The 27,077-nt window shown below is 36.9% G+C and overlaps 4 protein-coding genes across 7 annotated transcripts; 2 read left to right on the forward strand and 2 right to left on the reverse strand.

The window, feature by feature from the left end:
• Window positions 1–128: 128 nt before the first annotated feature.
• Window positions 129–11,367, reverse strand: LOC140762002 (ATP-dependent DNA helicase Q-like 2). Of its 2 annotated transcripts, none has more exons than XM_073099588.1 (20): window positions 11,204–11,367; window positions 10,124–10,344; window positions 9,861–10,007; window positions 9,562–9,777; window positions 9,187–9,291; window positions 8,978–9,082; window positions 8,772–8,894; window positions 7,813–7,901; window positions 7,345–7,381; window positions 7,178–7,211; window positions 6,303–6,355; window positions 6,155–6,241; window positions 6,017–6,082; window positions 5,859–5,925; window positions 5,724–5,777; window positions 4,683–4,790; window positions 3,633–3,715; window positions 2,256–2,334; window positions 1,272–1,492; window positions 129–1,188 (listed from the first exon to the last, which is right to left on the reverse strand). In XM_073099588.1, exons 1-20 carry the CDS (start codon window positions 11,262–11,264, stop codon window positions 991–993), a joined length of 2,154 nt encoding a protein of 717 aa, XP_072955689.1. In that variant the 5' UTR covers window positions 11,265–11,367; the 3' UTR covers window positions 129–990. The 2 variants fall into 2 exon arrangements, with proteins under 2 accessions (XP_072955689.1, XP_072955690.1); XM_073099589.1 differs by having other exon boundaries at window positions 6,155–6,232; window positions 11,204–11,366.
• A 575-nt stretch (window positions 11,368–11,942) lies between these two features.
• Window positions 11,943–16,649, forward strand: LOC140763599 (uncharacterized). Of its 3 annotated transcripts, none has more exons than XM_073101868.1 (7): window positions 11,943–12,166; window positions 13,255–13,392; window positions 14,518–15,387; window positions 15,492–15,650; window positions 15,859–15,968; window positions 16,090–16,158; window positions 16,302–16,649. In XM_073101868.1, the coding sequence occupies exons 2-7, from the start codon at window positions 13,266–13,268 to the stop codon at window positions 16,596–16,598; spliced, it is 1,632 nt and encodes a 543-aa protein (XP_072957969.1). In that variant the 5' UTR covers window positions 11,943–12,166; window positions 13,255–13,265; the 3' UTR covers window positions 16,599–16,649. The 3 variants fall into 3 exon arrangements, with proteins under 3 accessions (XP_072957969.1, XP_072957971.1, XP_072957970.1); XM_073101870.1 differs by having other exon boundaries at window positions 11,944–12,166; window positions 16,339–16,649; XM_073101869.1 differs by having other exon boundaries at window positions 11,945–12,166; window positions 14,518–15,384.
• A 2,410-nt stretch (window positions 16,650–19,059) lies between these two features.
• LOC140762361 (pentatricopeptide repeat-containing protein OTP51, chloroplastic) lies at window positions 19,060–22,176 on the forward strand. The gene is made up of 2 exons (XM_073100105.1): window positions 19,060–19,679; window positions 20,028–22,176. The coding sequence occupies exons 1-2, from the start codon at window positions 19,146–19,148 to the stop codon at window positions 21,831–21,833; spliced, it is 2,340 nt and encodes a 779-aa protein (XP_072956206.1). The 5' UTR covers window positions 19,060–19,145; the 3' UTR covers window positions 21,834–22,176.
• LOC140762362 (uncharacterized) lies at window positions 21,743–26,648 on the reverse strand. The gene is made up of 7 exons (XM_073100106.1): window positions 26,259–26,648; window positions 25,978–26,132; window positions 25,287–25,535; window positions 24,689–24,823; window positions 24,267–24,449; window positions 23,955–24,116; window positions 21,743–23,365 (listed from the first exon to the last, which is right to left on the reverse strand). The coding sequence occupies exons 1-7, from the start codon at window positions 26,611–26,613 to the stop codon at window positions 22,955–22,957; spliced, it is 1,650 nt and encodes a 549-aa protein (XP_072956207.1). The 5' UTR covers window positions 26,614–26,648; the 3' UTR covers window positions 21,743–22,954.
• Window positions 26,649–27,077: the final 429 nt, after the last annotated feature.

Below are 27,077 nucleotides of genomic sequence, written 5' to 3' on the forward strand. Positions count from 1 at the left end.
CTCTTTTATGTTTTACTCGTAAATACCATATTCAGAACGTGGTAATCGAGCATCACAATACGTAGATGATGAACCATGTCTTAAAAAGATAAGTATGAGAAATTACTTTTCTTTACCGAATTGAATAGTGACAATTGAAGATTGATACATGAACATTATTCACAAGCACATCCAGTAAAATAGAAAATTTCCATCAATTTTATGAAGACAGACACATTTTCTTTCAGAATCAGCTGACAAAAAGAAAAGCGTCCGAGATTTCAATATCTGACCTGAAATATTCCGATGAACTTCATAGTTCATGCCACTAAGGACAAAAACATAACCTTCAAACAAGACAAATTGACAGAGTAACAGTTACCTGGAATGTTGTTAGTTGTACCTAGACATTGGCAGTTTCAGATAGTTGCCTTAAATCTTCGCTGGAATCAGTAGAGGATAACTAAATTACTAGCAATAATTAAACAAAGAAAGTACAACTCTTCAGTCTTTCGTAACATGGCACCTCAAACAAGTGTAGCTACAAGTTTGACATCCTTCCTAGTTGCATAGGATTCATAATTTAAGAAAGATTCATGAGGGATGCATCTTCATAAGTAACACTTTTCTCCACTATTTGAGATGAAGACTTATCTGATTTTACACCATTTTTTTTCCAATTCCTGCTTTGATTTCACCTCTGTCACGAGTGATAGCTAATAAAAACTGGGAAGTCCACCAAGAGGCTGTCCAGTATGCTCATTTCAGACAGCAAATCAGCATCTAATAAATGAGAATACAATGCAGATCAATGATCTCCTCTACTTTTCAGTGTCACAGATAGTTCTTGGTCTCTAGAACTACTGGACATTCGTTTTCATACTGCAATCTTGTAATTTCATTCGGCACAAAAACTTCCCTTTACAAAGCTTCTAGTTGAAGACAATTCACAAAATTGTTCCACCATCCATAGAAGCTTGGTATCATACCCTTCCACCAACCCAAAATGACCTATTCTTCATCTTCACTGCTTTCAACAAGAACAATAGCTTTATTCTTTTTCTGCCTCTTATTACTACCATTTTCAGTAGCTTTGGCTGCGGACTGCATACTAACATCAGGCTGCTCCGACATGATGTAATGCTGAATTAGCTGAATAATTCTGCAGCCATACTTCTCAGCCTTCACTTTCCCAATAAGCTTCTCTAGCTGCAGAAGTTGCGAAAAACTTCACAATTGGTAAAATGGTGTAATAAATTGGAAGCAGTACCTCAGGATGTAATAAATCTCACCTCTTCAATGGAGGTTGGTTTTTGGGTGCCTAACATGCTAATCTGTTGCATTGATAAAACAGCGTGAGGGAATATTCCACCATGGCTGGAAGAGAGTTCTTTCCGTAGCTCATCAAGTTTAGTTTCCAGTGCAGATTGGTGGCTGCGCTTGGCGATCTTAGGACTCCTAGTGTTGTTACCGGGCGGAGCAATGTTAATCTCAAGCATAACTGCTTTCTTCCCTGTGGAGTGATTAATATAAGATTCTAAGATACCACAATGACATGCAAATATGCCAACCTGATATCATAGATCTCCTAAATTCAACTGTAGGTTATAAATCAATCAATTTTATTGGAACCCAAGGATTTAGTGCAAAAGGAAGCAACTCCGGGAGAGATCCTAGATTGTGCACAAAATTGAGCAGGTTCAATAACCCAAGATGATTCTCATATGATGCACAAAACATTTTACAGCAATTGACTTTTTCTTCTACTTTTTTCATGAGAATGCAATAATTCTTTGTACTTTTATAAAGACAAGGAAGATGCCTCTTAAATTAGCTTTTACAACACAGTAAATGCATATGGAGTACCTGAGTAAGTAACACAATACCATTATGATATTTAAATTATCTTTGAAGCGCCAAGCGCCTGTGCGTAAAATGTTGATTGCATAAGTATCCTAGTTCTCTAGTTGGTTAGAACTTAGGGGGCCGTTTGGTTACAGTTCAAGGACCCCTAATTTGATTTAGTAATCAAATATTTTTTTTATTCTTTTTATATCTAATTATGTTCGTTCTTCAAAAATTCAAGACTAAGAAATAAGATAAACTAATCAAATTCGGGGCTTAGCTTCAAACCAAACAAGTTCTAGAAGAATAACAATCAATAGGTACGCATTTTAACTAAAGCAGAAGAACATACTCCTGAAGTAAATCTTCTATTACTGTGACTAAAATACTAACAGACTTGCTCCAGAAGTAGGGTAAGAAGAAGGTACCACCTTGTATTGCTAGCTTCCATAACGGTCCTAGAGCAACATATGCATTGGTAGAATAAGCTGTATGTTGAAATTCTTCTTTCTATGAGAGGAATAATTTTAATAAGTATATGTTGGACATATTAAAAAAACTGGTAGTAAAGCAACAAAGGAAAGAAAACGAAGAAAAGGACATTGCATTTGTGCGCCAAATCTAACATAAATACATAATGGAGCTTATGCAGCTGAATCTAATCTAATTGTTATTTACACTGTCAAGATGGGCATTAAGTGCTTATCAAGGAACTAAACAAAACAATTAGCCTTACAGTACATGAGGAAGCAATTTTGTATAAATTAATCTAAGGCTAAGGTATTTAATTAAAAAATTCTATAAGATTGAGAATCAACCAAGACTTTAATGTCACATAACCTGAATGTTAATTCACATATATTTTTCTACAACATTTATTTAATCCATCTTGCAATTTTTTTTATTTGTTTATAATAGTGTACATATGTGGATATGGCATATGTCAAATATTAATTCAATAGGTACTGTAAATATATCCATGCAACCATATAAGTGTATTTAGTCTATTATCGGGTAAAAATAAAACCCCATAATCTTTTCAATATTATATTTGTAATGTCATTAATTTTGTGTATTTGTAGCCAGAATAGTAGTGAGGATATTATATCAAAAGTCTGCAATATAATGTGCAACCTCAACAATTTACTTCAAATAGTTGTTTCATACTTTAATTTACTTAATTGATGATCTGTGCATCTTATTCAGTATTCACTGATATCCTAATAGTCGTCAAGACAGTAGGATACAGCATCATAAGTTGAAGTCCTTTTCATGAATTTCTAGAAGTAAACAAAGTTTTTAAGTTAACAGATAATCAGATTATTTTGATTTACTTGTTCACATCATTACAAATTATAGTAAATCAACTAGCAAAATATTTGAACTTCTTTTTTCTGTTGACTGGATTGGACAATAGAAATGAACCATGGAGGCATGGACCATATCAAATATACTTGGACACTATCAGTAAGAACTGCAGAATCAGCTTTACTAGCTCAGGCTCAGATCGATTTGTACTCCATCTAAAACATATTTATATATCACAATTTAATCGCAAGAATGTAAGCATTTTAGTTGTTAGATCAAGATTTAAGAGCTGAAATATATTTTAAAGCAAGAAGTGAATTAAATGAGATAGAATGCTTAAATGAATTGTAAATCAGATAAGAAAGGAATTAATTCACTACGATACGTAGACCAAAGTAAGTTATGAAGACTCAAACCATGTAAAGGTTCTACAAGGTATTGTATTATTTCAATTTTCAACAACTATTACTCAGTTAAGTACATTAATGAGATAATCTTACCAAAACACGGTCTAATATAAGCTGAATTATCAGCTTCTCAAGTTCCTCTTTCTTAAGATCAGAAACTGGGGGATTTGAAGCACCTGATAAATAATAGTCTTCCAATCTCAGTTGTCAAGTAAGAATATACATCTTTATAGTATTATTCAAACATGGTTCCCAATGGGCATACTTAACATGCTTCAGAATGTGTCAGTAATCAAACTAAGCATCACAAGTGGTAAAGCAATGTCATTAAACAGTTTAATGATTGACGCGAGAAAGCTAGATTAGGGGGGTTGGATGGGAGCATTCCGGTTATCATTTACAAAATTTTAGTTGTTTCACTTTCTAGTATAAAATGTACAGTTGACCCCTAAAATTAAATTTGACTCAACATATAAACTGTAGAATTTCAAATTCTTTTTCCTAACAAAATGAAGAAAGACATTGGAATAAACTATTAAATCATGGTAATTTTAAATTTTAAATATTAGATTATGCTAATCCAAATGATAGTAGAAGACAAGTTGTTTCAAATTGTCAAAATTGTCCAGAAATTCTATCACAGAAGTCTAATAGTATCCAAGAACAGGTAAAATACAGTAGCCCCAGAAATTAGATTCCCGCTTCTAAGATCATTGTTAAACTTTAAAGATAAATTGAAAGCATATCTGTTATAGATTCTGGATCCAGGAAAAAGAAGCACAGAAATTAAACATCAAATGTAGAGTTGTACACATCTATTGACAAAGAATTTCACCAAAACTCCAAACTTTTTGGGGATGTCCTATAATTTATGCACAATTGAGAATTATTCAAAGAGACAGCACCATCATGATATTTTAAAGAAAAGTCCTAAGTCCATCTAATATTTTCACAGCTCAGCAATAGATCTATCATCCATGGACCATTTAGCAATTCAGTTTGTCAATTTTATTGGTATTAGAAGTATGAAGAATAAAGGAGGATGATAACCTCTTTATATACGATAGGAAAAAAGATTAACCTAGATCTATCAACTATATGATAAATAAAACAGCGTTGTTCTTTCCTGGAAAGAAAACTTACCTACTTCCTTAATTTTTGATTTGAATCTGTCGACTAGTTGTAACAACGTTGCTTTTTGATCATTCAATTGCATGTCACGTAACAATGAGACAATAATTTTTGCATGGTCTGAACAGAATATAGATAACCATCAGACAGCACTTCATATTATGGATCGACATGCTGAAGAAAGAAATACAAAAACAGTGCATCTATAGAAACAGAAATGATGATATATGCCATACAGTTGAGCTTCTTATAAGAACAATAATCTTGATCAAATTTTTAAAGGTTCATAAGACGCGTCCCGACCTTCTGCACACCTTCTATATTTTCCTCCCAGACCCTACATTAATTGGCAAGATCCTTGTGGACTAGGGTGCCTTATATCTCATTGTTCTATTACAGGGTGAAAAGGAGAACTACTTTTTCCTACTAGCTCCTTCTCAGGAATCAAATAGAACATACATTTATACTACAAGCAAAACAATTATAGCATCTAACATTTTTATCCTGTTTTAACTGTTCCAATTGATAGAAGCTAGGATGCCCATATCTTTAATTTGTCAGGACCAATAGAATATCCGTCAAAAGATATGATGCTTTGTGATACAGAATCAACATATTTTGAAAGATCATTTTATGGGCAAGGCATCCCTATAATACCCGCTATCAACTGGCTGGCATGCCAAACACTTTTGTATAATAAGTTATACTTGATCAGCTTATGGCTACTGTGTAGCTTATTCAACTCCCTAAAAGATGTCTTTTGAAGTTTTACCCAAAAGACGCTCCACTAGTTCAATAAGCTGAATCAAAACCTGCTTTTTCAGATAAAGGCATAGTATAAACAACAGTATTAACAGGGAATTAAATAGAAAAGCGTATACCATTTGAGTTCAAGAAACCATATGTCTACTAGTGGCAAAAAGTTGCTCTTCCAAAACCAATTAATTGAAGAGGAACAGAAAAATCAAGTGAGTAATCTAGTAACTATTTCCCAAAAAGAAAGGTGTGTAAACTAGTAATGGAATGCAATCTAGTGAATGCAAGTAGTCATACAAGTTGCATCAACTTCCCTTATCTCAGATCCATAAGCACAGTTGTCACACATCCCTGAAATATAAAATTTACATAATTATGTCTGTCAAAATAGAGGCGGTTTATCAGCTCCCACAAAATAGCATTAAAAACTACCATTACAATCCTGCATAGTCTCCCCAAAATGCTGAAAGAAAGCACTTCGACGGCAGTTTCTTTTTAACTGTAAATTAAGAACACAGAGATTAAGCCAACTTTCTGGAAGTTAATCAAAGTACTGTGTTGTTAACAAAGCACATATTATGTAAGTCTACCTGACAGTATCGCACTATATCATATAGATTTTGCAAGCCACAATTCTCATAGAAGACCATTGAACTCTGTTTAGGAACTCGAGGTCAAGAAAGAAAGAAGAATAAAACCTAATGGTAAAGAGGGATATTAAAATTTACCTGACGTGGAACATCACCTGGTCTATAATATAAAACACATTCTGAAGGAAGTCCATCTCTTCCAGCTCTACCACTCTCCTGACATGTCTATAATTTTATGAATTGATATTCTAGAGTACAAAGGATGTAAAGTTGTAAACAAGTATACCTGATAGTATGTCTCCATTGACTTGCTAAGGCTATGATGAATCACAAACCTAACTAGAGAAAATCAGGAATTAATTAGCCATCAAATAGCTTAATTGAGGAGCACTCGTAAAGAGAGAACATATCCTAACTATAGAATAATCTAAGCACAAAATTATAAAATTAACAGCTTCAGGATGCAAGTATATTGCACTTCAACTTGTACCTATATGCTATTTATATGTTAACAAGTTATTCCATAATCGAGGAGATGGAAAAATCATCTTAATCCCCAAAAAAGAGATGATATTATGAATAAGACCGCACATATGCATATACAGATACTTGCCGGCATGTGAGCAGAATGCTTGTGCATTATGCATAATGATACTATGCAAACTCTGATGTCACATGATTAAGAGTTCTAGTATCTTTTGTCTCTAAACCTCTCTACTCATAAATACCCGCATAAGACAGTTTAGAAAAAAATTAATCCACATATAACTTCTGCTTAGAAAATTTTGATCAGGCAGCAAGCCCTTATAGAGTTCACACTAACACTTAACTTAAATGTATCAAATCACCTAAATAGAATGTAAGTTAGCAGCTTACTCACATTTATAGTTGATTCAATAGGTAAATCAGATAGTCTGAATGTATGAATGCACTAAGAAATAAAAAACTTAAAAAAAAAAATCAAAATTTGCATATTTGAACATTTGACTAATAATTGGCAAGTAACACCTGCGGCTACCAAGGATGGAAAATGTTTATGAACTCCATGAAGAGCAAATTCTAATAGACCATGAAAAATAAAGTAGCTTAGTTAATTAAATAACCACAAGTATGTGAGAAAATAAAACAATCATCAAATGAAAAGGTGCACAATCAACCCACCATCTGGCTTGTTGATGCCCATACCGAAGGCTACCTGCAAAAGTAGGTGTTCATAAAAACAATAACGTGGAGAGAGAGAGAGAGAGAGAGAGAGAGAGAGAGAGAGAGAGAGAGAGAGAGAGAGAGAGAGAGAGAGAGAGAGAGAGAGGGAGAGAGATTATACATACCGTACCAACAATGACCTGCAATTTGTTTTTGCTCCAGCTGTTGGACGAAAACAATCAAAAACATCACTTGTAAGAGAGGTTTGGAGGACTTCCCAAGTAAAATGCCCATTCATAACAGAAAGAGTGTGTGTGTGTGCGCGCGCTTTGTGACAAGCAGTACTTTAGCAACATCAGCAAAGAATGTAACCTAGATTATCTGCACTTCTTTTGAGTACATAAATAGATAATTGCCAAGAATATTTTTTTCCCTCAGCTGGTTGCAAACGTATAAAATCATGCAGCAAAACCTAATCTAAATAGCATCTTGCTAGCTACAAAAGTATATAGCCACTCCTCTTGATCATCCATAGATATCAAAATAACTTTCAATTACTATAGTGAACAGTGGAAATGAAATGGCCTAGAAACAAAAAGAACTGAAACAAAGAAGCTATATTAATGATAACTAACACTCAAGGATGAACTTACAGCATATGAACTTTCCCACGAGCAACTACCTCCATATCGGCATGATAATAATCTGCTGAAATTCCACGTTCGCATAATTCCTTTGCAACCTATATATATACGGTGTAAGGAACTTCAAATTTTCACTTGCAACAATACTACCCAAAATGCAGAGTAATGAGGCATACACTGAAGATAGCAGAACAATATAATTTTAGCAATAAAACTAGTATAAAAGAAATGCAACTTATTGCAAAGGATGTTATCTGATTACCGGTAACACCTCTATTGGTTATTGAAGGTCTAAAAAACTAAAACTAAGATTGTGTTTCCTAAAGAAATTTTAAGGAACAGCAGATTGCTTTGTGACGATGAGTTGGCGAAGAAAAAAAAAATCAAAAATTTGAACACAAGCTTTCCCTCTATGGGACTAGGAATAAAACTCCAATCTAAGTGCAAGCTGACACCACCACGTAAACTAGTCATTAGAATATGAATGGAGGAGCTTTTGTTGCTGCATTCACCCTCGGCAAATGTAAAGAGAAGATAATAATAACAAAGCAAAACCAACTCAACTCGACAGGCTTATACCTGATAATTATGTAATTAGAATGATTGCAGAAAGATCAATGAGCCTAATGTATATGGTATCAAATGTAAGAAATTAAACAATATTGTAGTAAGAAGAGGAAAAGTTGATACAGTCCATGGAGGTAAAATAAGAAGCAAAAAGATTGTGACAGAGGATCTCTACAAGTCTACAAAGAACTGTACAAGCATGAGCCTTACTTTTAACATATTTACTGACTAGAGGGCATCTGATACACAAACCCACTGGGACATTATATCGGTGATGCACAAACACCAAAAGTTAATATTTAATATTATTATTTGCACTTCTGCAGTCATATCATCACATTGAACAGAACAATGGAACAAGAGATATCATTTGACACAAGAAATAAAACCAGTTCTCAAACCTGCTGGCACTCCTTCCTGGAAAAACAGTAGACAATCCCAGATTCATTATTTGAGTACGATCCACGAATAAAGTCTGCAATTTCATCAATAACAAATTTTCCAACTGATGGCTTCTCATGTACCTAAGTAACCAATATATTTATAAGATACATTAAACTAATCTAGAAACAAGGCCCTGTTTTAATCCTTAGAGAATAGTGTGTACTTTGTAGAACAGATTAGGTCTGTTAACTGTAGTAACAAACTTGACACATTTGGGAATATGAAGCATCTCCATCAGATCTGTTTGGACTTTATAAGTAGCAGTTGCCTGTGAAATGGAAGTCACCGATCAGCGCGATTAGCAATCATTCTTCTCTTTGCATAAAAATAAATTGCAGTGATTTTAAATAAATTGTGACAGTTGGAACATACCGTTAAGGCTATTACAGGAACATTAGGAAATTGAATTTTCAAAATACCCAGATTCTTATAGTCAGGACGAAAATCATGCCCCCATTGACTACAACAGTGTGCCTCCTGCATGATAACCAAAGAATATGAAATGTATACAAGATAAAGACCATAAAAATTTAAAATCATGAACTCATAAAAAAAAAGGTTATTTATGTAATTATGAATGGCAGAATGGATTTCAGATGCTGAAGGTGAATGGATTGTGTTTATGTAAGTACAGTTACATTATATTTTTAATCAGCCTCCAAAATTGTCTTTTTCAGGAATGATCGTGAATGATGATGGATCAATGATAAATTAAGTTAAATTAAGGTAAGGAAAACCATTACTCACATCAATTGCAATAAGGGAGAGACGCCCACCATGGTGGCACTTTTCAACTTTAGACATAAACCTCTTGCTTTTTGATATCTTTTCAGGAGTTACATATAACATTTTAAGTGCTCCTTCACCTTTATCAAGGGCCTTGTAAATAAATTTTTCATCTTCCTTACTAGTAGTTGAAGTCAACATATGTGCTGGAATACCTAAAGCAGACAGCCCCATGACCTGAAACAATAGACTCAAAGAGTAAGAAACCAGAAAAAGAGCATGGACAAAAGATGATATACTGCAATAGAACATAAACAAACCTGATCCTGAATAAGAGAAAGCAAAGGACTGACAACCAGGGCAACTCCATCGTGAAGCATGGCTGGAAGTTGGTAGCATAAGCTCTTGCCACCACCTGCAGCCATTATAACCAAAACGTCTCTTCCGCTAATAACAGCATTTATAATCTGGAAGTAGTAGAAGACAGACCACATCGGCTCAGGAATGTAAAGTTCAGATGAATATTTTATTTAAAAGAAAGATGAGGAACCTAGAAATCAAGCACTGGCAGCAATATACTTACTTCTCTCTGATTTGCTCGATAGGAAGGTATACCAAAAACATTGAATCTAATATCATCAGCATGAGAATCCCACTCAAAACTCCCAGACCAATCTTCTGCAGCAACCGGAGCAGTAGTATTCCCTGTTTCTTCAGATGATTTAACTTCATCCAATAATGTCTTCAGTTCAGATTGTCTCTCATACAGCTTTTCTTGGCGATCAAGTAGTGCTTTTATTTGGTCTGAAGAACACAGATTCAATACGAATATTGCCAGACAACATGGAGTAAGAATCTCTGCTTTAAACTATGGATTTCCAAAAACTGGCATCTCACCATCTTCTTTAGCATGAAACTTTGATGTTTTACTTTCTAACCTAAAATTCATGATTACAAATCACAATTTTTTCTGAAAAAAGAAACTAGACGGTTGATTTTGTTCATGTAATTCACAATATGTCTGCTATCACTGGTTTAAGTTGTCTATTTACTTAAATTCTTAAATACAAGTCATTCTCATGCTACATTTGCTTTCGTGTTGGTGATCCTTCTTTATTTGACAACTACATGCTAGTAAAGTTACAAAACTTGAATAATTAAAAAATATGTATATTTGAAACAACCTTTTCTATAACTATGGACCCAAAATGAGATCCTTCGGGTGACCGAAAACAGAGTGCAGCTCCACCCACAAAAGATGCACATGAAATACCGAGTTCTGATAGAAATTTAAGAACTTGGTACAAATCAGCTTGCATCCTCTTGCATTGTGGGCATAATGATCAAATTAAAGAGGAAAAGGTATCAGGAAAACCACCCAAGTGTCATCAACCTTCTCACTTTGAGCCACCAAGCCAAGGAAAAGAGATCACAAGACATGAGGCGGATGAAATTTATCAAATATCAAGTTTCTTTTAAATGACGAAGAAAGAGTTTCAAGAAACCTAACCAATGATCCGCCTATTCTTTACCTGCCACCGATCGAAGAAAAAGAGTACACAAGAAACAAACCCGGTGGTTTTAAACAAAAGTCCTAACTCCTTGATTACCTTCTCTATTTTCCTATTAGTTTTTCATCTGTGGGAAGAAAAATCGATGTTACCTTGGACGTCTTGGAGCTCGGCTTCGACGCAGAGGAGCTCTTCCTCGATATCGGCCTCCATGACCTAAGTCAATCTCTTTCGGGGGATCTCTCAAGGAGCGTTCGAAGAAGATATTTCCGACCGGCAAACGGCCGTTCGCGCTGAACGCCTCCTGTTCTGGCATTTTGGCGATGAGGACGACACTTTAAAACAGGTACAGGTCGGAAGCAGGATCCGATAACCCGTCAATGCGGTACGCTGGGTCGCACCTGATCTAAAATTTATGGGCTCCGATTAAAAAGAGGATTTTTTTTTTAATTTATCTTTTAGCAAAGCCAGTAAATAAATCATATGCAAGAGAAATCAACCTTATAAATACATCAGGGACGCCTACTTGTAAATTAGGACTGTTTAAAATGATTCTACTTTATAACTATAACATACAATACTTGTGATCTATACGATAGCTTTCATAATTTAATCATATTTAACTTTTTAATTCAACATATGAAATTGAATAATATAATATATATATATATATACACCATACCAACTAGAGCCTATTATTATAAATTAAAAAATTAAATTATTAAATTACAAAAGCTAAAAATAATTAGTAAACGGATCCGGATTCATCTAATTTGATTCGGATCTGATGATCGGGTAGTCCGGATCAACTCATCAGAAAACAAAGGTTAACCCAAGAAAAAATGGGATAGATATATGTAAATATAACCAATAAGAAAATACGCAAACATTTAGGGGTACAAAAGCAAGGAAATGACCTAAGAAGATCCCTTGCACAGCCACCGTTCGGATTGGCTCAACTTTCTCTCCCTTCGTTATCGGTCTCTCTTTACTTCTCAAACCCTAACCCGATCTTTCTCTCGCTCGCGAGAGGTGGTAAACGTCAGATTATATGGGGATTTCGTGAGGAAGAACCACTACTCTTTCGAATCCGACCTCAATCCTCAAATAGCCTGGTATTTTCTTTTTTTTGGTTGCGTTTTCTCCACATCTAAGTTTCCGTTTGGTCCTAGTGGTTGATCCAGATATGTGCCTTTTCTGTTATCATTGTAAAATTTCGGTAGCGTTCAGTTATTTCCCCCAAGCGTTTATATGCTATATATTTTATATTATCATTTGATCTATATCAGGAATCAGCCTTCTATGTATAGTTCTCCTTTTTTTTATCCCTCCCAATGCTTATTGATGTGCGTTTAGTTTCCAAAAGCATGGTTATTTTCCCATACAAGGCGAATACGGGACTATTGCTCCCCTAATGCTTCATAGGGCACAAGCAGTCTGCTAACTTCCTTAGAACTTGTCATGACTGGAGTTGGTTAAGTGTTTATATCAGCTGTCAGTCGTTTAATGGTGTTTTAAAATGTTGGTCTTGTATATTATGTAGCTGATAAATGGTTTAAACCTCACATACATTGAGTAATATGTTTAATACCGGGTATGGCAACTAACTAGTGGCTGGCCAAGAAAAGTAATAATCAGGTTTAATAAAGGTCCATGTGTATATGGGTGCCTTGCCGCAGGCTTACAAGTGTGAATATGAGTGACTCCAATCTATATATCCATGAAGGATTGTTCAATTTGTCTTTGTCATTGTGTGTTCTCATCTTCTCGGGACCATGATCCAGTCAAACAACTCTTCCAGAGAATATTGATGATGTGAATTTGTTGGCGAGATAATTCTTGGCTTTTCCTTTTTGGGGAATTTAAGATATAACGTTATGAGATAGAACACATATATCTGTGCACACGGATGCTGAGTTTAGATTTGACAAAGTCTTGAAGTTCACATCTAGAAATCATGCAGCCTGATGACAAGATATAAAGTTTCAAATATGGACAAACAAGTCCTGCATAGCAGCAACTAGTTATGTAATATTTGTATTTCATATCTATTTTAGCTTCCCTGATTCCCCATCATCTCATCACGGATAACTTTATGCAGCCTCTTGCTGTTTCTTATGTGCCTAGTTATTTGTCTGCATTGTTTCTTGAATTTTTTTCTTTTTATGTTGTCAGTATCTTACTTTTGCTTTTCAACAATTAGGTGCTAATTCCATGGATCCTCCCAGAGAATCATCATCTCCTGATAAGCTATCATTTCGTAAGCTCACAAATGATGCAGCTAACAGAAAATACCGACGCCATTCCCCTGCAGCTGGATTAGAGTCATCTTCCTCTGATGGTTAGTTGCTCCACTTTGACTGCTATATTGTAGCATACTTTCAATCCTGTTTTCCCATCTTTGAACTGTTATGCAGCTTTGGTATGACCTAAGGTGTCAGTTTAGCTAATTTGTTTATGAGATTGTTTAGGCTAGGTTAGATACCTTCTAAGTTGGTGTTTTATATCATGTATGATCTTTGCGGACTGTTGTTATTGGTCAAGTTAGAAGCATTCATATATAATAGCACTGTATAAACTCAAAGATTGTGGTTTCTATAATGTTCTGGGGCCTTCGTATTTGCTTTCTTTTGTTTCTTAGCACCCAATGGGTAAGTATTTGAAACTCCCTACAACAAGCTTGCTTTTTGTGTTGTTGCTGGATATTGCTGGCACTCTACTGTGTCACAACAATTAAATTCTTGCTTCGACATGCACTTGCTGGCTGCTTTTGAAATCAGATAATACATGTGAAGGAATTATTTTGAAAGGTCATCATTGATTATTACCTAAAGGCACATAACTTGGGTGGCCTTAGATGCTACTATATTTTATTTGAGTTAGCTAGGTGATTGAATATTATATCATGTCATTGTATTGGAATTTGGACATGTTGATCGCCATAGTTATTTGAGAATTATCTGCATGTGGCCTCTTCTTTATTCTGTTTCCTTATATGCCTGATAATTTGTGTTGGTTAACAGTGAGACTGCCATCCTTTTCTTAAAGGAAAAAGAAACATGTTGTATCTTGAAAAAATTCTGTGACATCCCTAAGCATAGGAACTTTTATCATGTGAACTCCGTGGAGAGATCTAATTACTATCAAATGGGATAATTTGTGGAAGATTAGTGAACAAGCATATTTTAAGTTGTAACTCAAAATCTTACCTACTTGGTTGACTATTGCACATCATGCTGCAGGTCTTCTGTTCATTTTTAGTAATAAAACTTTTTTTCTTTTACGATATTGTTTGAAAATCACCATAAAATAAATGGCCACTCTCTTTTGAACTTCTATCAGCGCTAGTCAATTATTACTCTCAGTTGACAAGAACATGATTACATGACATTGCTGTCATGGTTGCTAACCTTGTTCAACAATGGGTTTTGACCTAGTTCACTGATTTTATTTTTGTCACTGACAGGCAGTCCTAAGCGTCAAAGGAGTCGCAGTCCAGTCCATTCCAAGGAAGAGCGGTCTAAGATGTCTGATGATAGGCGGAGCAAAGATAATGAAAAAGAAATTGACAGGGAGTCAACTCGTAACAGGTCCAGCAGAGGCCATGAGTCTCATAATGATAGGCATTTGTATGGAAATTCCCGTGAATCCCGTAAGCATGATGGCAGGTACCACCGTCGTGCTGATGAGGATGATAGGGGTTATCACAGGTTTTCACGATCAGGCCGAGAATCAAGGATTGACACACGTTCTGATAACAAGAGGCATGATGCCATATCTGATAGATCTCGTGATAGTTGGCGAAGCATTGATGATCACTCTAGAGAAAAGTCTGACAATATGGAGCGCAGGAGCAAGGATAGAGATAGAGAACCTGTTATGCAAGAGCATCACAAATATGATGAGAAAGGGTATGAGAAATCTATGCCTGGAGGCAGACAGATGAACTCAACCAGAGATTATGGTAAGAACAGAGATCGTGATCAATACAGAGATAGAGGGGCTGAAGATGACAAGACTGATCGTTACAGGAGCCCGGGAAAATACAGGAATGATCATGCATCTTCGCATGAGGAGTCCCGGGGTCACTTGAAAGAAACTAGAAAGAGTAAGGAATTTGACGGGCAAGAGGATCTGCTAAAGAGAAAGCAAAATGACCAGGAAAGTGAAAAGCATAACTCCAGGACTAAGGAGGGAGCAATAGAAAAAGAGAATAGAGGTTTAATTGATTCCCATGAGGGGGATGGGAGAAACAAATACTTGGAGAAATCTTCCAATAAGAATGAAAGTTCATTTTCTTCAGCAGAAAAATTTAAGCTTACTACTTCAGAAGGTGGTGAGAAGATTATCAGCTCTAAATCTAATTAACCTTTTGTGCTCAAAGCTTTTCTTCATTAACAACCATCGATCCTTCTTGTATTTCTTATGATCCAACTTTAGGAAATCCTATCGATGACAAGCCATGCTCACGTTCAAAACTGGTCAAGGAGGGATCTGAGAGAGTCACTTCTGAAACTCTGAGTTCAACTGCAAATCAGGCTGGAGCTTCGGGCGATGTTGATGCGGCAAAAGTTGCAGCTATGAAAGCTGCTGAATTAGGTGGGTATTATTTATTTCTTGCTATTAAATGGAGTCTGCATATTAAATATACGATTTCCATTTTCCATTATAAGATAGATATCAATCTATAATTGTTTCTCTGTAACATGCAAAAGTTGCATATTAAATGAACAGCCTGCCACCATTTCCTTGTAATGTGGGGCTCATTGATGTTGTGTTTACATGACCGGCTGCCCCTGTGCTGCAGTAAATAGGAATCTTGTAGGGGTTGGAGCAGTTGGAGGCAGTGGATACTTGTCTACTGATCAGAAGAAGAAGCTGCTGTGGGGTAGCAAAAAGAACAACTCAGCAGAAGAAGTAATGTCTCTAAAATGCTGTATTGCATACAAAGTTTAGTTAGTTTATCATATTGATGACTTATCACCACTTCCGAAGAACCTCATTTTTATTTAGATCTTGAACGTACACAATGTTGCAGACTGCTAATCGCTGGGATTTAAATCTGTTTGCTGACCGTGAGCGCCAGGAGAAGTTTAACAAGCTCATGGTAATTTCTGACTCCCTTTTCTCTAGTCATGGAGTTATAAAGAAAGGGTTAAAAAGAGAGCTGATAGCCGTCTTTCTTTACAAGACTATTTCCAAGCTGTAAACCTTTCTTTTGTATTTCACTCCTTACTGACACTTTTTTAGAGTCTGAGGTTGCCTTGGTACCTATGGCCAATTGTAGGGTGTGAAGGGGAACACAGTTCCGGAGAACAAGCCTGTCGACGACAATGTCAAAGTCAAGAAGCGGGAGGAGCTCGATATGGACTTAGAAAAGCAATACACTGCCGGACTGCGCAGAAGAGACGGTCGAACAGTTGGTCTTGGTCTCTAATGATCTCAGGCTTCATGTTATTTAACTCAAAACGAACCTCGAAAAATACTTTGTACAAATTTTATGTGCTCTATTTGGGTGTGGGAGAACTGTTCCTTGGTTGCTTTTGAAGAACCATCTAAAACTTATTTGGTTGTTGAAAGTATCACCTTCGAACTCAATTTTGAGTACAAGATCATTCATACGTAGTTCTGAACCCGTTTCCAAACTTTGTGAGACTGAAGTTGCATCCTCGCAAATTTGGTTTCAGCTGGGAGTTTTTAGTTTTTTTAACCAAACTAGTCACACCTAATTTAATATCAGATTATATATACTCAGCATTTTATTTAAGAAGAGAAAATATTAATATGTTCAATAAATTTTTTTTTTTCTTTTAACATATAAGACAGATGTTCTATGTGTAGTAATAAAATAACAAATTATGATAGACTTAGTCAAATCTATCAGTGTCATTTTTCCAAAAGAAAATGTAAATAAATTAAATAAGTTTAGCATTTTACGTATAGAAATTATTAATAAAATTAGTATTTTATTTTATTACTTTTTATATATATATAGGAAATTTATTAATATTTATATAAAGTGAAAATGCGTAAGAAGGTTTGTGGACAGCTACATTCAAGGTTTTTCCTTATTTTCTTCCTAAGCATGAAATTAGTGGGTGTCATCACTACGTGTGATATTAAATATTTTCTGGTCACGGAAATTTTGGTCTGTAACTGGGGCTCTCGTGTCGTTTGGTTGGATAAATTTTGGTGCCCTCAGCAATCACCATAGTTGCGCTTCTTTTATGGACAGGCCCTATATATATATATATATATATATATAACTTCATCACGTAGTCAATCGCTGCTGCATACACAAGACGAGATCTAAATCACACAAATCTAAAACTGACATTGTCATTCAAACCCAAAAACTTTCATCATCATCATCATTGCCAAGAAGAAGAAGATTTTATAAAAATAAAATAAAAAAGGCAGTCAGGTTAGGAGGACGGACATCAAGCCCTAAAACAGCCAGCGAAGCGCGGCAGATGGAGATGGGTACTGTGGCGGCGCTGGTGTTGCACGCCGCTGCTGCTATTCTCACGCTCGATAAGTCCCTGAACATGTCGAAAGTGTTCGACGCTGCATGGTATGGCGATCGCACCCTCGTGCTCGTACCCATACGTGCTCTTCGCCTCTTCTAGCAGCTCCACGAACATGGGATGGTTCAGGTGCCCCACCGGTATCTCTACACGCCTCTGCTCCTCTCCCACCGCCCCCACGCGCACCACCAGGTGTCCCTTCGGAGGGAGGTGACGCCCAACCCTCCTCATCCCCGAAGGACCAGGACCAATCTTTAAACCAACCAAACAAACAAACAAACAAAAGAGAAGAAATAATAACAATATTAAGATCAACAAAAAATAAAATAAAAAAATCAGTTAGTTAGTGGGAGAACACAGCCAGGGGTCGGAGATCATGTACACTGAGAGGAGGAAGAGGAAGAGGGAGAGGGAGAGGGACGTCGTGGGCTTGGTGGTGGTATGCATAGTGCATAGTATTGAGGTCGATCAGAGACTGAAAGTAAACTACTTAGTTGGGAGGGAGGAATTTAAGGTAGGCATATATTTTTAGACTGTATATATGCTAAAGATTTCCCAGATCCTGGTCGTCACCGTTTCACTTACCAAATTCGTTGAATTACCCTTCTTAGAATATTGCGGCCAATTTCTTTCCTTACTGTGCTAATTTATTTTGCTTGTTGCTAATTTCCTAATAAAGGAGGAAATTTACTTCCCGTGGTCGGAGGCCCGCTAGTTCGAACCGTAATCTCAGATTGACCGGACCCGGGTCGACCTTGGCCTAAAACTTTGTTTTTCTTTCTTCAATTCCGGGATGCCAAAATACTATGCATGCATGTCAGACTTTCCGTTGTACAACTTAAATTTTTTATTTTTTTTAATTCGAAACGTGGATTTTTCTTTAAAACGAAATTTAATTATCTTGTCGTAGTGGCCCTGTGTACCTAATTTTTTTTTAAAAAATAAATAAAATAAATAAATAATAAATAGCTAGTAACTGACCAAAAAAGTTTTTTAAACCCAGAGTATATTCCCTGTTTGAAACACAAAAACTAGATGAGAAAATAAAATCGAACGTCTGTCCATAGAACCATTCAAAAGATGAAATGTATAAAGAGTATTTATTTTTACGGCGTTTGGTTAAGGATTAATAAAAACTTAGGAGACATGGACTATTGCCTATTGCTCGTTTTCATTAGATAAATTCTTATTTTTTTTTTTCAGAAAACTCTGTAAACATTTATTTAAATGATCATTTTATTAAAATAAGAATAAAAGTGGTGGCTTAAAATTAATTATATGGCACTCATATAACTTATTTTTAATATATGTATATATGATGATATCTCAGATTATTATTATTATTATTATTATTATTTGGTTTTAATATAATTAAAGAGAAGAAAGATGTACATGTTAAAAGAGATATGATAAATTTAATTATCCCTGTATAAAAGAAAAGTTTAAACTACATATAATAAAATTCAATTGTATAGCAATAGCAATAGCAAGCTCTGCCATTTATGATTTTATCCAATCGACGACGGAGCTCATTCTCGGGCGTAGCCGCGTAGCTCTCCTCCCCCAAATGGCTTCCGCCACATGCTCCACCTCTTCTTCTACCACCCTCCTCTTCCCTTTCGCTCCTCGTTGCCCCCAATTCTCCTCCACCCTCTTCAGAATCCCACCTCCGCTTACTCTCCGCCGCCTTCTTCTTCTTTCCCGCTCCTCTTCCTTGCTTATCTTCTCCCCTATCAAGGCCTCTCCGATCGCTATGGAGCCTCTCCTACAAGAGGTAGAAGAAGAAGCAGAAGAAGACGAAGACGAAGACGAAGAGGAGGAGGTGGGTTATAGAATTGGGGGTGGGTCATTCTTGGATGTGTCGGCGGAGAGGGATATGAGGTCCCTGCCATCCCCTGAGCTTGAGGTGATAGAATTGGAAGATCTCCCCGAGCAGTGGCGGAGGTCCAAGATCGCGTGGCTCTGCAAGGAGCTGCCGTCTTACAAGCATTCGACTTTTGTTAGAATCCTCAACGCCCAGCGCAAGTGGATCACTCAGCAGGATGCCACGTATGTCACTGTTCATTGTATGCGAATCAGGGAGAACGAAGCCGCATTCCGGGTACGTATGGCTTCTCGCTGCACGCCTATGAACTGTTTGTTTAATTGCTTTGTAGGTACACATATCACTTGCTGAAACCCTATTTTTCGTCTTAAGATGTGATTTTGAAGTCACTTTCTAGACCTTCTTTTTTCTGTCGTCTCAAATTGTGGCATTTTTATCATCTCACTAAACTCAGTATATGTATCGATTTGGTATTCATCACTTGGTAGGTTGGCTACTTTGTGGGTTGTTAGGATTGCATGCTTGGTAAGTCTCCCAATTGTATATGTTTCCAAAACACAGTTAGTCCGCATGGTTTAGTCATTTATCTTCACATGTCTGAATGGATGGGTGTGGTGGTTTCAGGTGTACAAGTGGATGGCGCAGCAGCACTGGTACCATTTTAATTTCGCTCTTGCAACAAAGCTGGCGGATTACCTGGGGAAAGATCGCAAGTTTGCAAAATGCCGAGAGATGTTTGATGAGATAACCAAACAGGGTCGTGTGCCCAGTGAGTCTACATTTCATATCCTGACTGTGGCTTATCTTAGTGCGTCTGTTGATGGCTGCCTTGAGGAGGCATGCTCTATTTACAATCAGATGATTCAGTCAGGCGGTTATAGGCCACGACTTAGTTTGCATAACTCCCTCTTCCGGGCACTTATCAGCAAGACGGGAGGGACGTCAAAACACTATCTCAAACAAGCTGAATTTATTTTCCATAATCTGGTAACATCTGATCTTGAGATACATAAGGACATCTACGCCGGGTTGATATGGCTCCATAGCTATCAAGATGAAATTGATAGAGAACGAATTACAACCCTGAGGGAGGAAATGAAGCTGGCAGGGCTTGAAGAGGGCAGGGATGTACTGGTATCCATCATCAGAGCTTTCTCCAAGGAAGGAGATGTCAATGAAACAGAAAAGGCATGGCTTAAGCTACTTCAGCTAGGTTGTGATCTTCCTTCGCAGGCTTTTGTCTGTAGAATGGAGCTTTACGCAAAGGCTGGGGAACCAATGAAATCACTGGAGATATTCAAAGGTATGAAGCAACAAGGGGTGCCCCTGAGTATTGCAGCATATCACAAGATAATTCAGGTCATGTCAAAATTTCAGGAGATTGAAATTGTAGAAGCACTTATGGACGAGTTCATTGGAAGCAGTATGAAGCATCTCATGCCTGCTTTTCTTGATTTGATGTATATGTATCTTGATTTGGACATGCACGAGAAATTGGAATTGGCATTTTCAAAGTGCCTTGCACGATGCCGTCCAAATCGAATTATCTATAACATTTATCTGGAATCTCTGGTAAAAGTTAGTAACATTGAGAAGGCTGAGGAGATATTTAATGAAATGCATGCAAATAGAATGATAGGAACTAATGCAAAGTCATGCAACATCATTTTGACAGGGTATCTTTCTGTAGGAGAGTATGAAAAGGCTGAAAAAGTTTATGATATAATGCGCCAAAAGAAATATGACATTCAGTCTGAGTCATTGGAAAAACTTCAGAATGGTCCTGTCCTGGACAAGAAGGTAGTCAAGAAAACAGTGAGTATGAAACTGGACCAAGAACAACGTGAGATATTGATTGGTTTGTTTCTCGGTGGTTTGCAGATAGAATCTGATGAGCAGAGAAGGAATCATGTTATCCATTTTAAGTTCCATGAAAGTTCCGATGTCCACTCTGTTCTAAAGATGCACATTCATGAACGATTTTATGAATGGTTGACTTCATCAGATAGGTTGATTGATGTTGATAGTGAAATTCCTAACCAGTTCTCTACGATTGCACATTCTTATTTTGGCTTCTTCGCAGACCAGTTTCGGCTGAAAGGACGACCTGTTATTCCTAAGCTCATCCATAGATGGTTATCACCCCGTGTTCTAGCATACTGGTACATGTATGGGGGCTTCAGACTCTCATCAGGTGATATGTTGCTCAAGCTTAAGGGTGGAAATCATGAGGGTGTCGAAAGGGTTGTCAAGTCATTGCTGGCAAAGTCCTTAGCTTGTAAAATCAAGAGAAAAGGTAGAGTGTTATGGATAGGTTTTCAAGGAAGCAGTGCAGATAGGTTCTGGAAAATGATAGAACCTTATGTTTTGGGCAATGTTAAAGATGCAACAGCTGAGCACAAGGGTATCACTGAGGAAGAAGAAGGCTAATTTGATAGCTCCTATGCTGAATCTGATTCTGATGAGCAGAAGCTTGATGAGAAGGTATTGAAAATCATTTGATCACATCAAAGAAAATTTTGGAGGCTTCTCAAGAGTGGAAAAATTTGCAAATTTAGACCCAAATTTTGTAGCATAGAAATAGTTTTCTTGAGCATCTGCTGTAAAAGAGGGGTTTCGGTGCAGATTATAACCCCAGAGGATTCAGGGATTAACTATGTCTTAAATTTATTAAGTTCGAATTGTTGTCAGTTGCTACATGTTGGGTTATTTGAACTTTGTTCTTGTAAATGATGCTCTAATTTATATAAGTTCTGGACCTAGTTATAGTGAACCAGAGTCTACCTAATACCAGGCAAGGTTTCCAGTATGCTTTCTAGATTGTGCCATCTTGTTTTCCCCTCTTCATACTTCTAGTAGGGCCTACCATTGTCTTTCCATGGATTTGGTCCTTATGGCAGTGTGTACATTTTAAGTCAAGGTCACACAATTCATTTTTCTTAGACACCCCAATAGACAAAACTCTCATTAACGGGAGATTTCAGTTGAAGACACCTCAAAGTTTTCAACTGAAGGCAATAGATGACGATGGTATGTTATTGGACTTGAATTTGCTTTGAGGCTTTAAAACTCACAAAAGGGGAGAGCAAGTTTTGGGTTACTGGTGGATCGGTGGATAAAATGTAGAAGACATATTGGTGCCTTAAAGTTGAGTTTTCCTTTGTTATGTATGCTGATACAAGTAATAGAAGATATTTCTCATGACGAGCGTTCATGTAAAAATTTAATCATGGCGGAGAATCTTTGACCTACAAATTTGGAAAAGTTTGCCATCTCAGCTCTCTGTATTATCTTTCATAATCAGAATAAAGTTCAATATCTTCAAGCTGAAATACTATGTATGCCACTCTTTAAAAATGGTTTGACTGTCTCAAACACACATGAAGAGAGGAAAAATCCAGAAAGGGTAATCGGATGGCGGGGCATTTGCTGATAAAATCACGGCTTTGCACAAGTAATTTCATGGTAAACAAAAGCAAAATATTTTCCCTATTCCTTTCTGTCTAAAAGTACAAAATGGTACAAGCTAGAAAGTACATGACAAGAGAATTTTATAACCTCCGTTTTGTCGGATATATAGATAATACGAAGTCTCTTATTTTTCTCATCCAATTGGAATTCGTTCTCTGCATACTGGATATCAACCATTGGTGATCTTCTAATGCCTTTCCGGACAAGGGCTCTAAAAATTCACATTTGTCCAATATCTCAGCTGGGGGGACTCCGTACATCAGATTTGTATCGAGCTTTGGTTTTCCTTTACTTGACTCTCTTGGGTTCGGCCCTTCAAGAGGAGGGTGTTCGAGATTCACAGGTGATGCTCCTGGAACAATTTCTTGGAGAAAAGGCAGATCTCTATCAGTCTGCAGGCAGAATTCTAACCACTGATGAATAAGTGGGGATGGACTTCTGACTCTGCCACCAATCCGATCTGTGTTAAATTTTGTTGCATAGGGTATTGCCTGGAACATAAAGAAAAAAGAGACCACGTTAAGAGTAGGGAGTTTCTATTCTGACAGTACTTTGTTAGACATCTCAAACTCTAGAAATAAAAAATGAATATTTCCAACATTATGGTAAAATGTAAGGCACTAAGCTGCTGATTATTATGCGACATAAAATTTTATAAAGATAACTTTGTAGATGTCTCATAAATTATCTTTAACTTTATTTATATTTTGTTATTTGGTTGTAAAACGTAATGATTACCTTTAATAAGTTTATACAAAAATTTATATTTAATTACTAACTATAAATAAGTATACTAATTGTACGAAAAATCAGGCTTAGAAAATATACATAATTTTATCACACCTCCTACCTTTGATAAGATTTTGTAGAGAAATTGTCACATGACTTATCTGGTTTGATTAAAATATGAGTAATTGAGTGTTTGATTGTAAAACATATTTAAGGGAATCATAATTCATGAATAAATATTCCTTATGCATAATCAAACGCCAAATAAATGAAAACAGGTAGCACTAGCATAACACCCTTTCAAGCATGGAATTAAGATCCTCAAATAGACTAGAGCAAACATGATCATACCCAAAGGTCTGCCCAAAGACTAGTGCCTGATTTGGGAACAACAACTGCAACATTTGACATTCGTTTGGCAGCAGGGATAACATCACTACTCCATCCTACAGCCACCCATACATCTCCTATCCCAAACGACTTTAGGTAGTGCACACTGTCAAACAGTCGAACCTACCAGAAACAATTTAACATCAAGAAGAATACCATGAAACAGTATGTAATGAGAACACTGGATGAACAAAAAGAAAAACCGTACAGCTCCACATTATTAACTGTGGAAAGCAACACAACAACCATTAAGCCATACTCTTCGTGGCATACCTGCCTTTGGAGTTCCATTAAACTTCCCAGGACTGCTTTCCTCCCACCATTAACTTGTGATTCAATGTCCCTCGTGTTATATGATGCTCCCAGATGCTTCAAAGCTGCACCAATAATTTCTCTAGGAGAATCAACCATAGCAATTTTTCCAGCAAGTTCAGGCCTCCATAAATCGTCCCAGTCCTGCAATGATAACAAAACCCTATTAGAACACTTAGAACAGAAATAGCATGTAGTATAGCCTTCCTCATTATACATGGAAAATCTAAATTTAAAATTCAGAAGCAACCTGTCTCTGAGCAGACCAATAACAAATAGATATAAGACGCAAAACAAAGTTCATTTTATAATTATGGGGATACAAATTGAATTGCATTCAGGATCTTTCAACGGAAAGCCAAGATGGAGAAATTTAAAGTTACCTCAATTGGCTTCAGGTTATGCTTCCTGAATTTGTTTTTCCTGTATGCTATAACCATGGTTCCCCAGCGGTATGGAGCCCCCCATATATAGCCACCAGAATCTAATTCTCCATTACTGTTCCTGCATAAATAAACCTGAGAGACTTTGATGAAAGTCGACACTGCAGAAGTAACTCATTCACACTAAAGATCTTAGTCATAGCAGTTTATGGATGATCCTGTAAAATGGAAGTTAAAACGATAATCATGGTTATCTAGTATGCTCACTGAGCTGCTAGGAAATGTAATAAGAGCAAAGCTAAAGAAAAGGGTGAATAACTTAAATTGGTTAAAGACAAAAACCTAACATTGCAATTTCATAGATAATACTACATGAGCAGGAGAACTGGATACATACATATAGGCCCATGTAACAACAGATATATGAATAGGGTGTGAACATATTTGATGCAATTCAGGAAAAGAATTTGGGGACAACAAGAGAACACGTATGGAATATGACAATGTCAATACCTCATTCTATGCCTCTGCCCCAAAGATGAATGGTGATTACAGAGTATCAACATTTTAGTGAACAAAAGAAGAATCAAGTCCTCACCTTCCATTTTTCGCTTAAATATCTAAACCAATCTTGTTCCTCGACATCTTTTATAGGTTCAATTAAGCCCCTGCAAATGGCATAGCTAAGCCAAGAGTCACCTATGGAAACAATATCAGCTGCCATTGCAGACTTAGGCAGCACAAGACCCTTATCAGAAGCCAAGGACAATTCAGACATAATCAAATCAAGACTTCCACGGAATTCAGGACTGAACTTTAACCTCCTTCCTTGCACTTGACTGAAATCCTATATGCAACAGAAAGCAACTGAAAATTAAGCATAAAGGATAATGAGAAAAGAAAGAAACATAATGCTATTAAGAATGCCTTAGATAATTAATAAACTCACGACCAATTAGTGTAAACTCTAAGATAACATGCCATCTTTATCGAGTATTTGGATAGCTGGACAAAAGAACATATGGTATGATCGACAGTTCTCTATGTGCTCCTACATGACTCGAGGGACACCCTATAAGTTATGTGCTGCATGATCCTCTCAAATTAGCAAGACACTTGAATGTACAGAAAAATACTGCGACAGTCAATTGCTTCCAATCTAATGTATGGCAGAATCCATGGCCACAAATGTTCCTACTCAAATGGCTCATCAGAGAATATAGAAATTCTATGCAGTAACCAAAATCAACTGGACACAACGAGTACAAAGAATATAATTCCCTACTAACCTTGATCCACGAAGGAGGTATGGAACCTCGAAGGGCCACAATCCTCAGGGGCACAGTCAACGCGTAAGTTTTCGACTTCCAATTCTCGAGGGCTTTCCTCCACTCCTCATCCTCAACTCCTTCCGCAGCCGAGTTGGAGCTCACGGTAGCATTTTCTGGTGCAAGCTAACAACTATGAGATCAATTTGCAATCCAGAAGCAACCAAATCAAAACCAATCAAAACTAGAGCTATCAAAAAGAAATTCCGAAAACATAAAACGCATTAGTAGATTTAAAAAACCTGAGGCAGTGGAGACGGGAGGGGAGGGTATTGGGCTCGAACCAAGCGTGCAGGCACGTGCTCCCAAGGCCACGAGGAAGAAGGTGGAGACAACCAAGTGAATTACCAACGCGGAATTGCGCCTAATGGCATCCAAAGAGGAGGGAGATGGAGAAGAAGGCGAAGGACTGGAGTTCGACGGCGTGCCGACAGAGGCGCGTGGGAAGCTTGAGGAGAACAGGAAAAGGCGGCTCCGGTCATGCGATAGAATTACCTTTCGGGGGCAGGGAAGGGGGAATCTAGAGTTAGGGTTAGGGTTTCGAAGGTGGAGGAGTAGATGAGGGGAGAGTGGGAGTGGTGGGAGGAGGAGAGCCATTCGAGTGCGCTTTGGGGGAAAAGACGAGAGGCGGAGCAACGAGTCGAGACTAAAGATGCGCAAACCGAGTTGAGTCGCCGAACGAGTCGAATCTTGTCAATTGGGCCGGAGTCGCCTTGTTGGATAAAGTCCATTAAAGATCCTCGTGGCCTTGTGATATATATATAAATATCCAATCTATTTTGAAAATAATCTCCGCTTCATCCACGGAGAATAGAGTCAGTCAGTCTCCATGAATGTTACATTATCTTTACAAATATATATATATATATATCTTTCATGTGTGTGTTCGGTATCCGTAGCCAAAATGAAATATGTTAACAGGAAACATGAGCTAATAAAAATATTTCCCATTTCTCTTCCTTTGCGTTTTAAGGCCAAAAATTGTGTTTACGCATTAACCCTATCCCAGTATAATGGTGTCAGAAATTTCAATTATCAAATCGTGTAAAAAATATTAAATA

This window comes from Typha angustifolia, chromosome 7 (assembly GCF_048772165.1).
Source record: "Typha angustifolia cultivar Huaian chromosome 7, ASM4877216v1, whole genome shotgun sequence".
NCBI classification, from domain to species: Eukaryota; Viridiplantae; Streptophyta; class Magnoliopsida; order Poales; family Typhaceae; genus Typha; species Typha angustifolia.

Bases quoted from the DNA above. Each gene is read 5' to 3' on its own strand.
- LOC140762002 (XM_073099588.1), bottom strand. From the start codon at position 11,264: ATGGAGGCCGATATCGAGGAAGAGCTCCTCTGCGTCGAAGCCGAGCTC. The intron at 10,345-11,203 runs GTAACATCGATT...TGTGTTCTTCAG, and splicing joins CGAGCTCCAAGACGTCCAAG to ACCAAATAAAAGCACTACTT. The intron at 4,791-5,723 runs GTATGACTACTT...TATTCTGTTCAG, and splicing joins AAGGGAAGTTGATGCAACTT to ACCATGCAAAAATTATTGTC.
- LOC140762361 (XM_073100105.1), top strand. From the start codon at position 19,146: ATGGCTTCCGCCACATGCTCCACCTCTTCTTCTACCACCCTCCTCTTC. The intron at 19,680-20,027 runs GTACGTATGGCT...TGGTGGTTTCAG, and splicing joins AGAACGAAGCCGCATTCCGG to GTGTACAAGTGGATGGCGCA.
- LOC140762362 (XM_073100106.1), bottom strand. From the start codon at position 26,613: ATGGCTCTCCTCCTCCCACCACTCCCACTCTCCCCTCATCTACTCCTC. The intron at 26,133-26,258 runs GTTTTTTAAATC...AGCTTGCACCAG, and splicing joins TCCCGTCTCCACTGCCTCAG to AAAATGCTACCGTGAGCTCC. The intron at 24,824-25,286 runs GTGAGGACTTGA...AAAGTCTCTCAG, and splicing joins ATTTAAGCGAAAAATGGAAG to GTTTATTTATGCAGGAACAG.
- LOC140763599 (XM_073101868.1), top strand. From the start codon at position 13,266: ATGGATCCTCCCAGAGAATCATCATCTCCTGATAAGCTATCATTTCGT. The intron at 15,388-15,491 runs GTGAGAAGATTA...ATCCAACTTTAG, and splicing joins GCTTACTACTTCAGAAGGTG to GAAATCCTATCGATGACAAG. The intron at 16,159-16,301 runs GTAATTTCTGAC...ACACTTTTTTAG, and splicing joins AGAAGTTTAACAAGCTCATG to AGTCTGAGGTTGCCTTGGTA.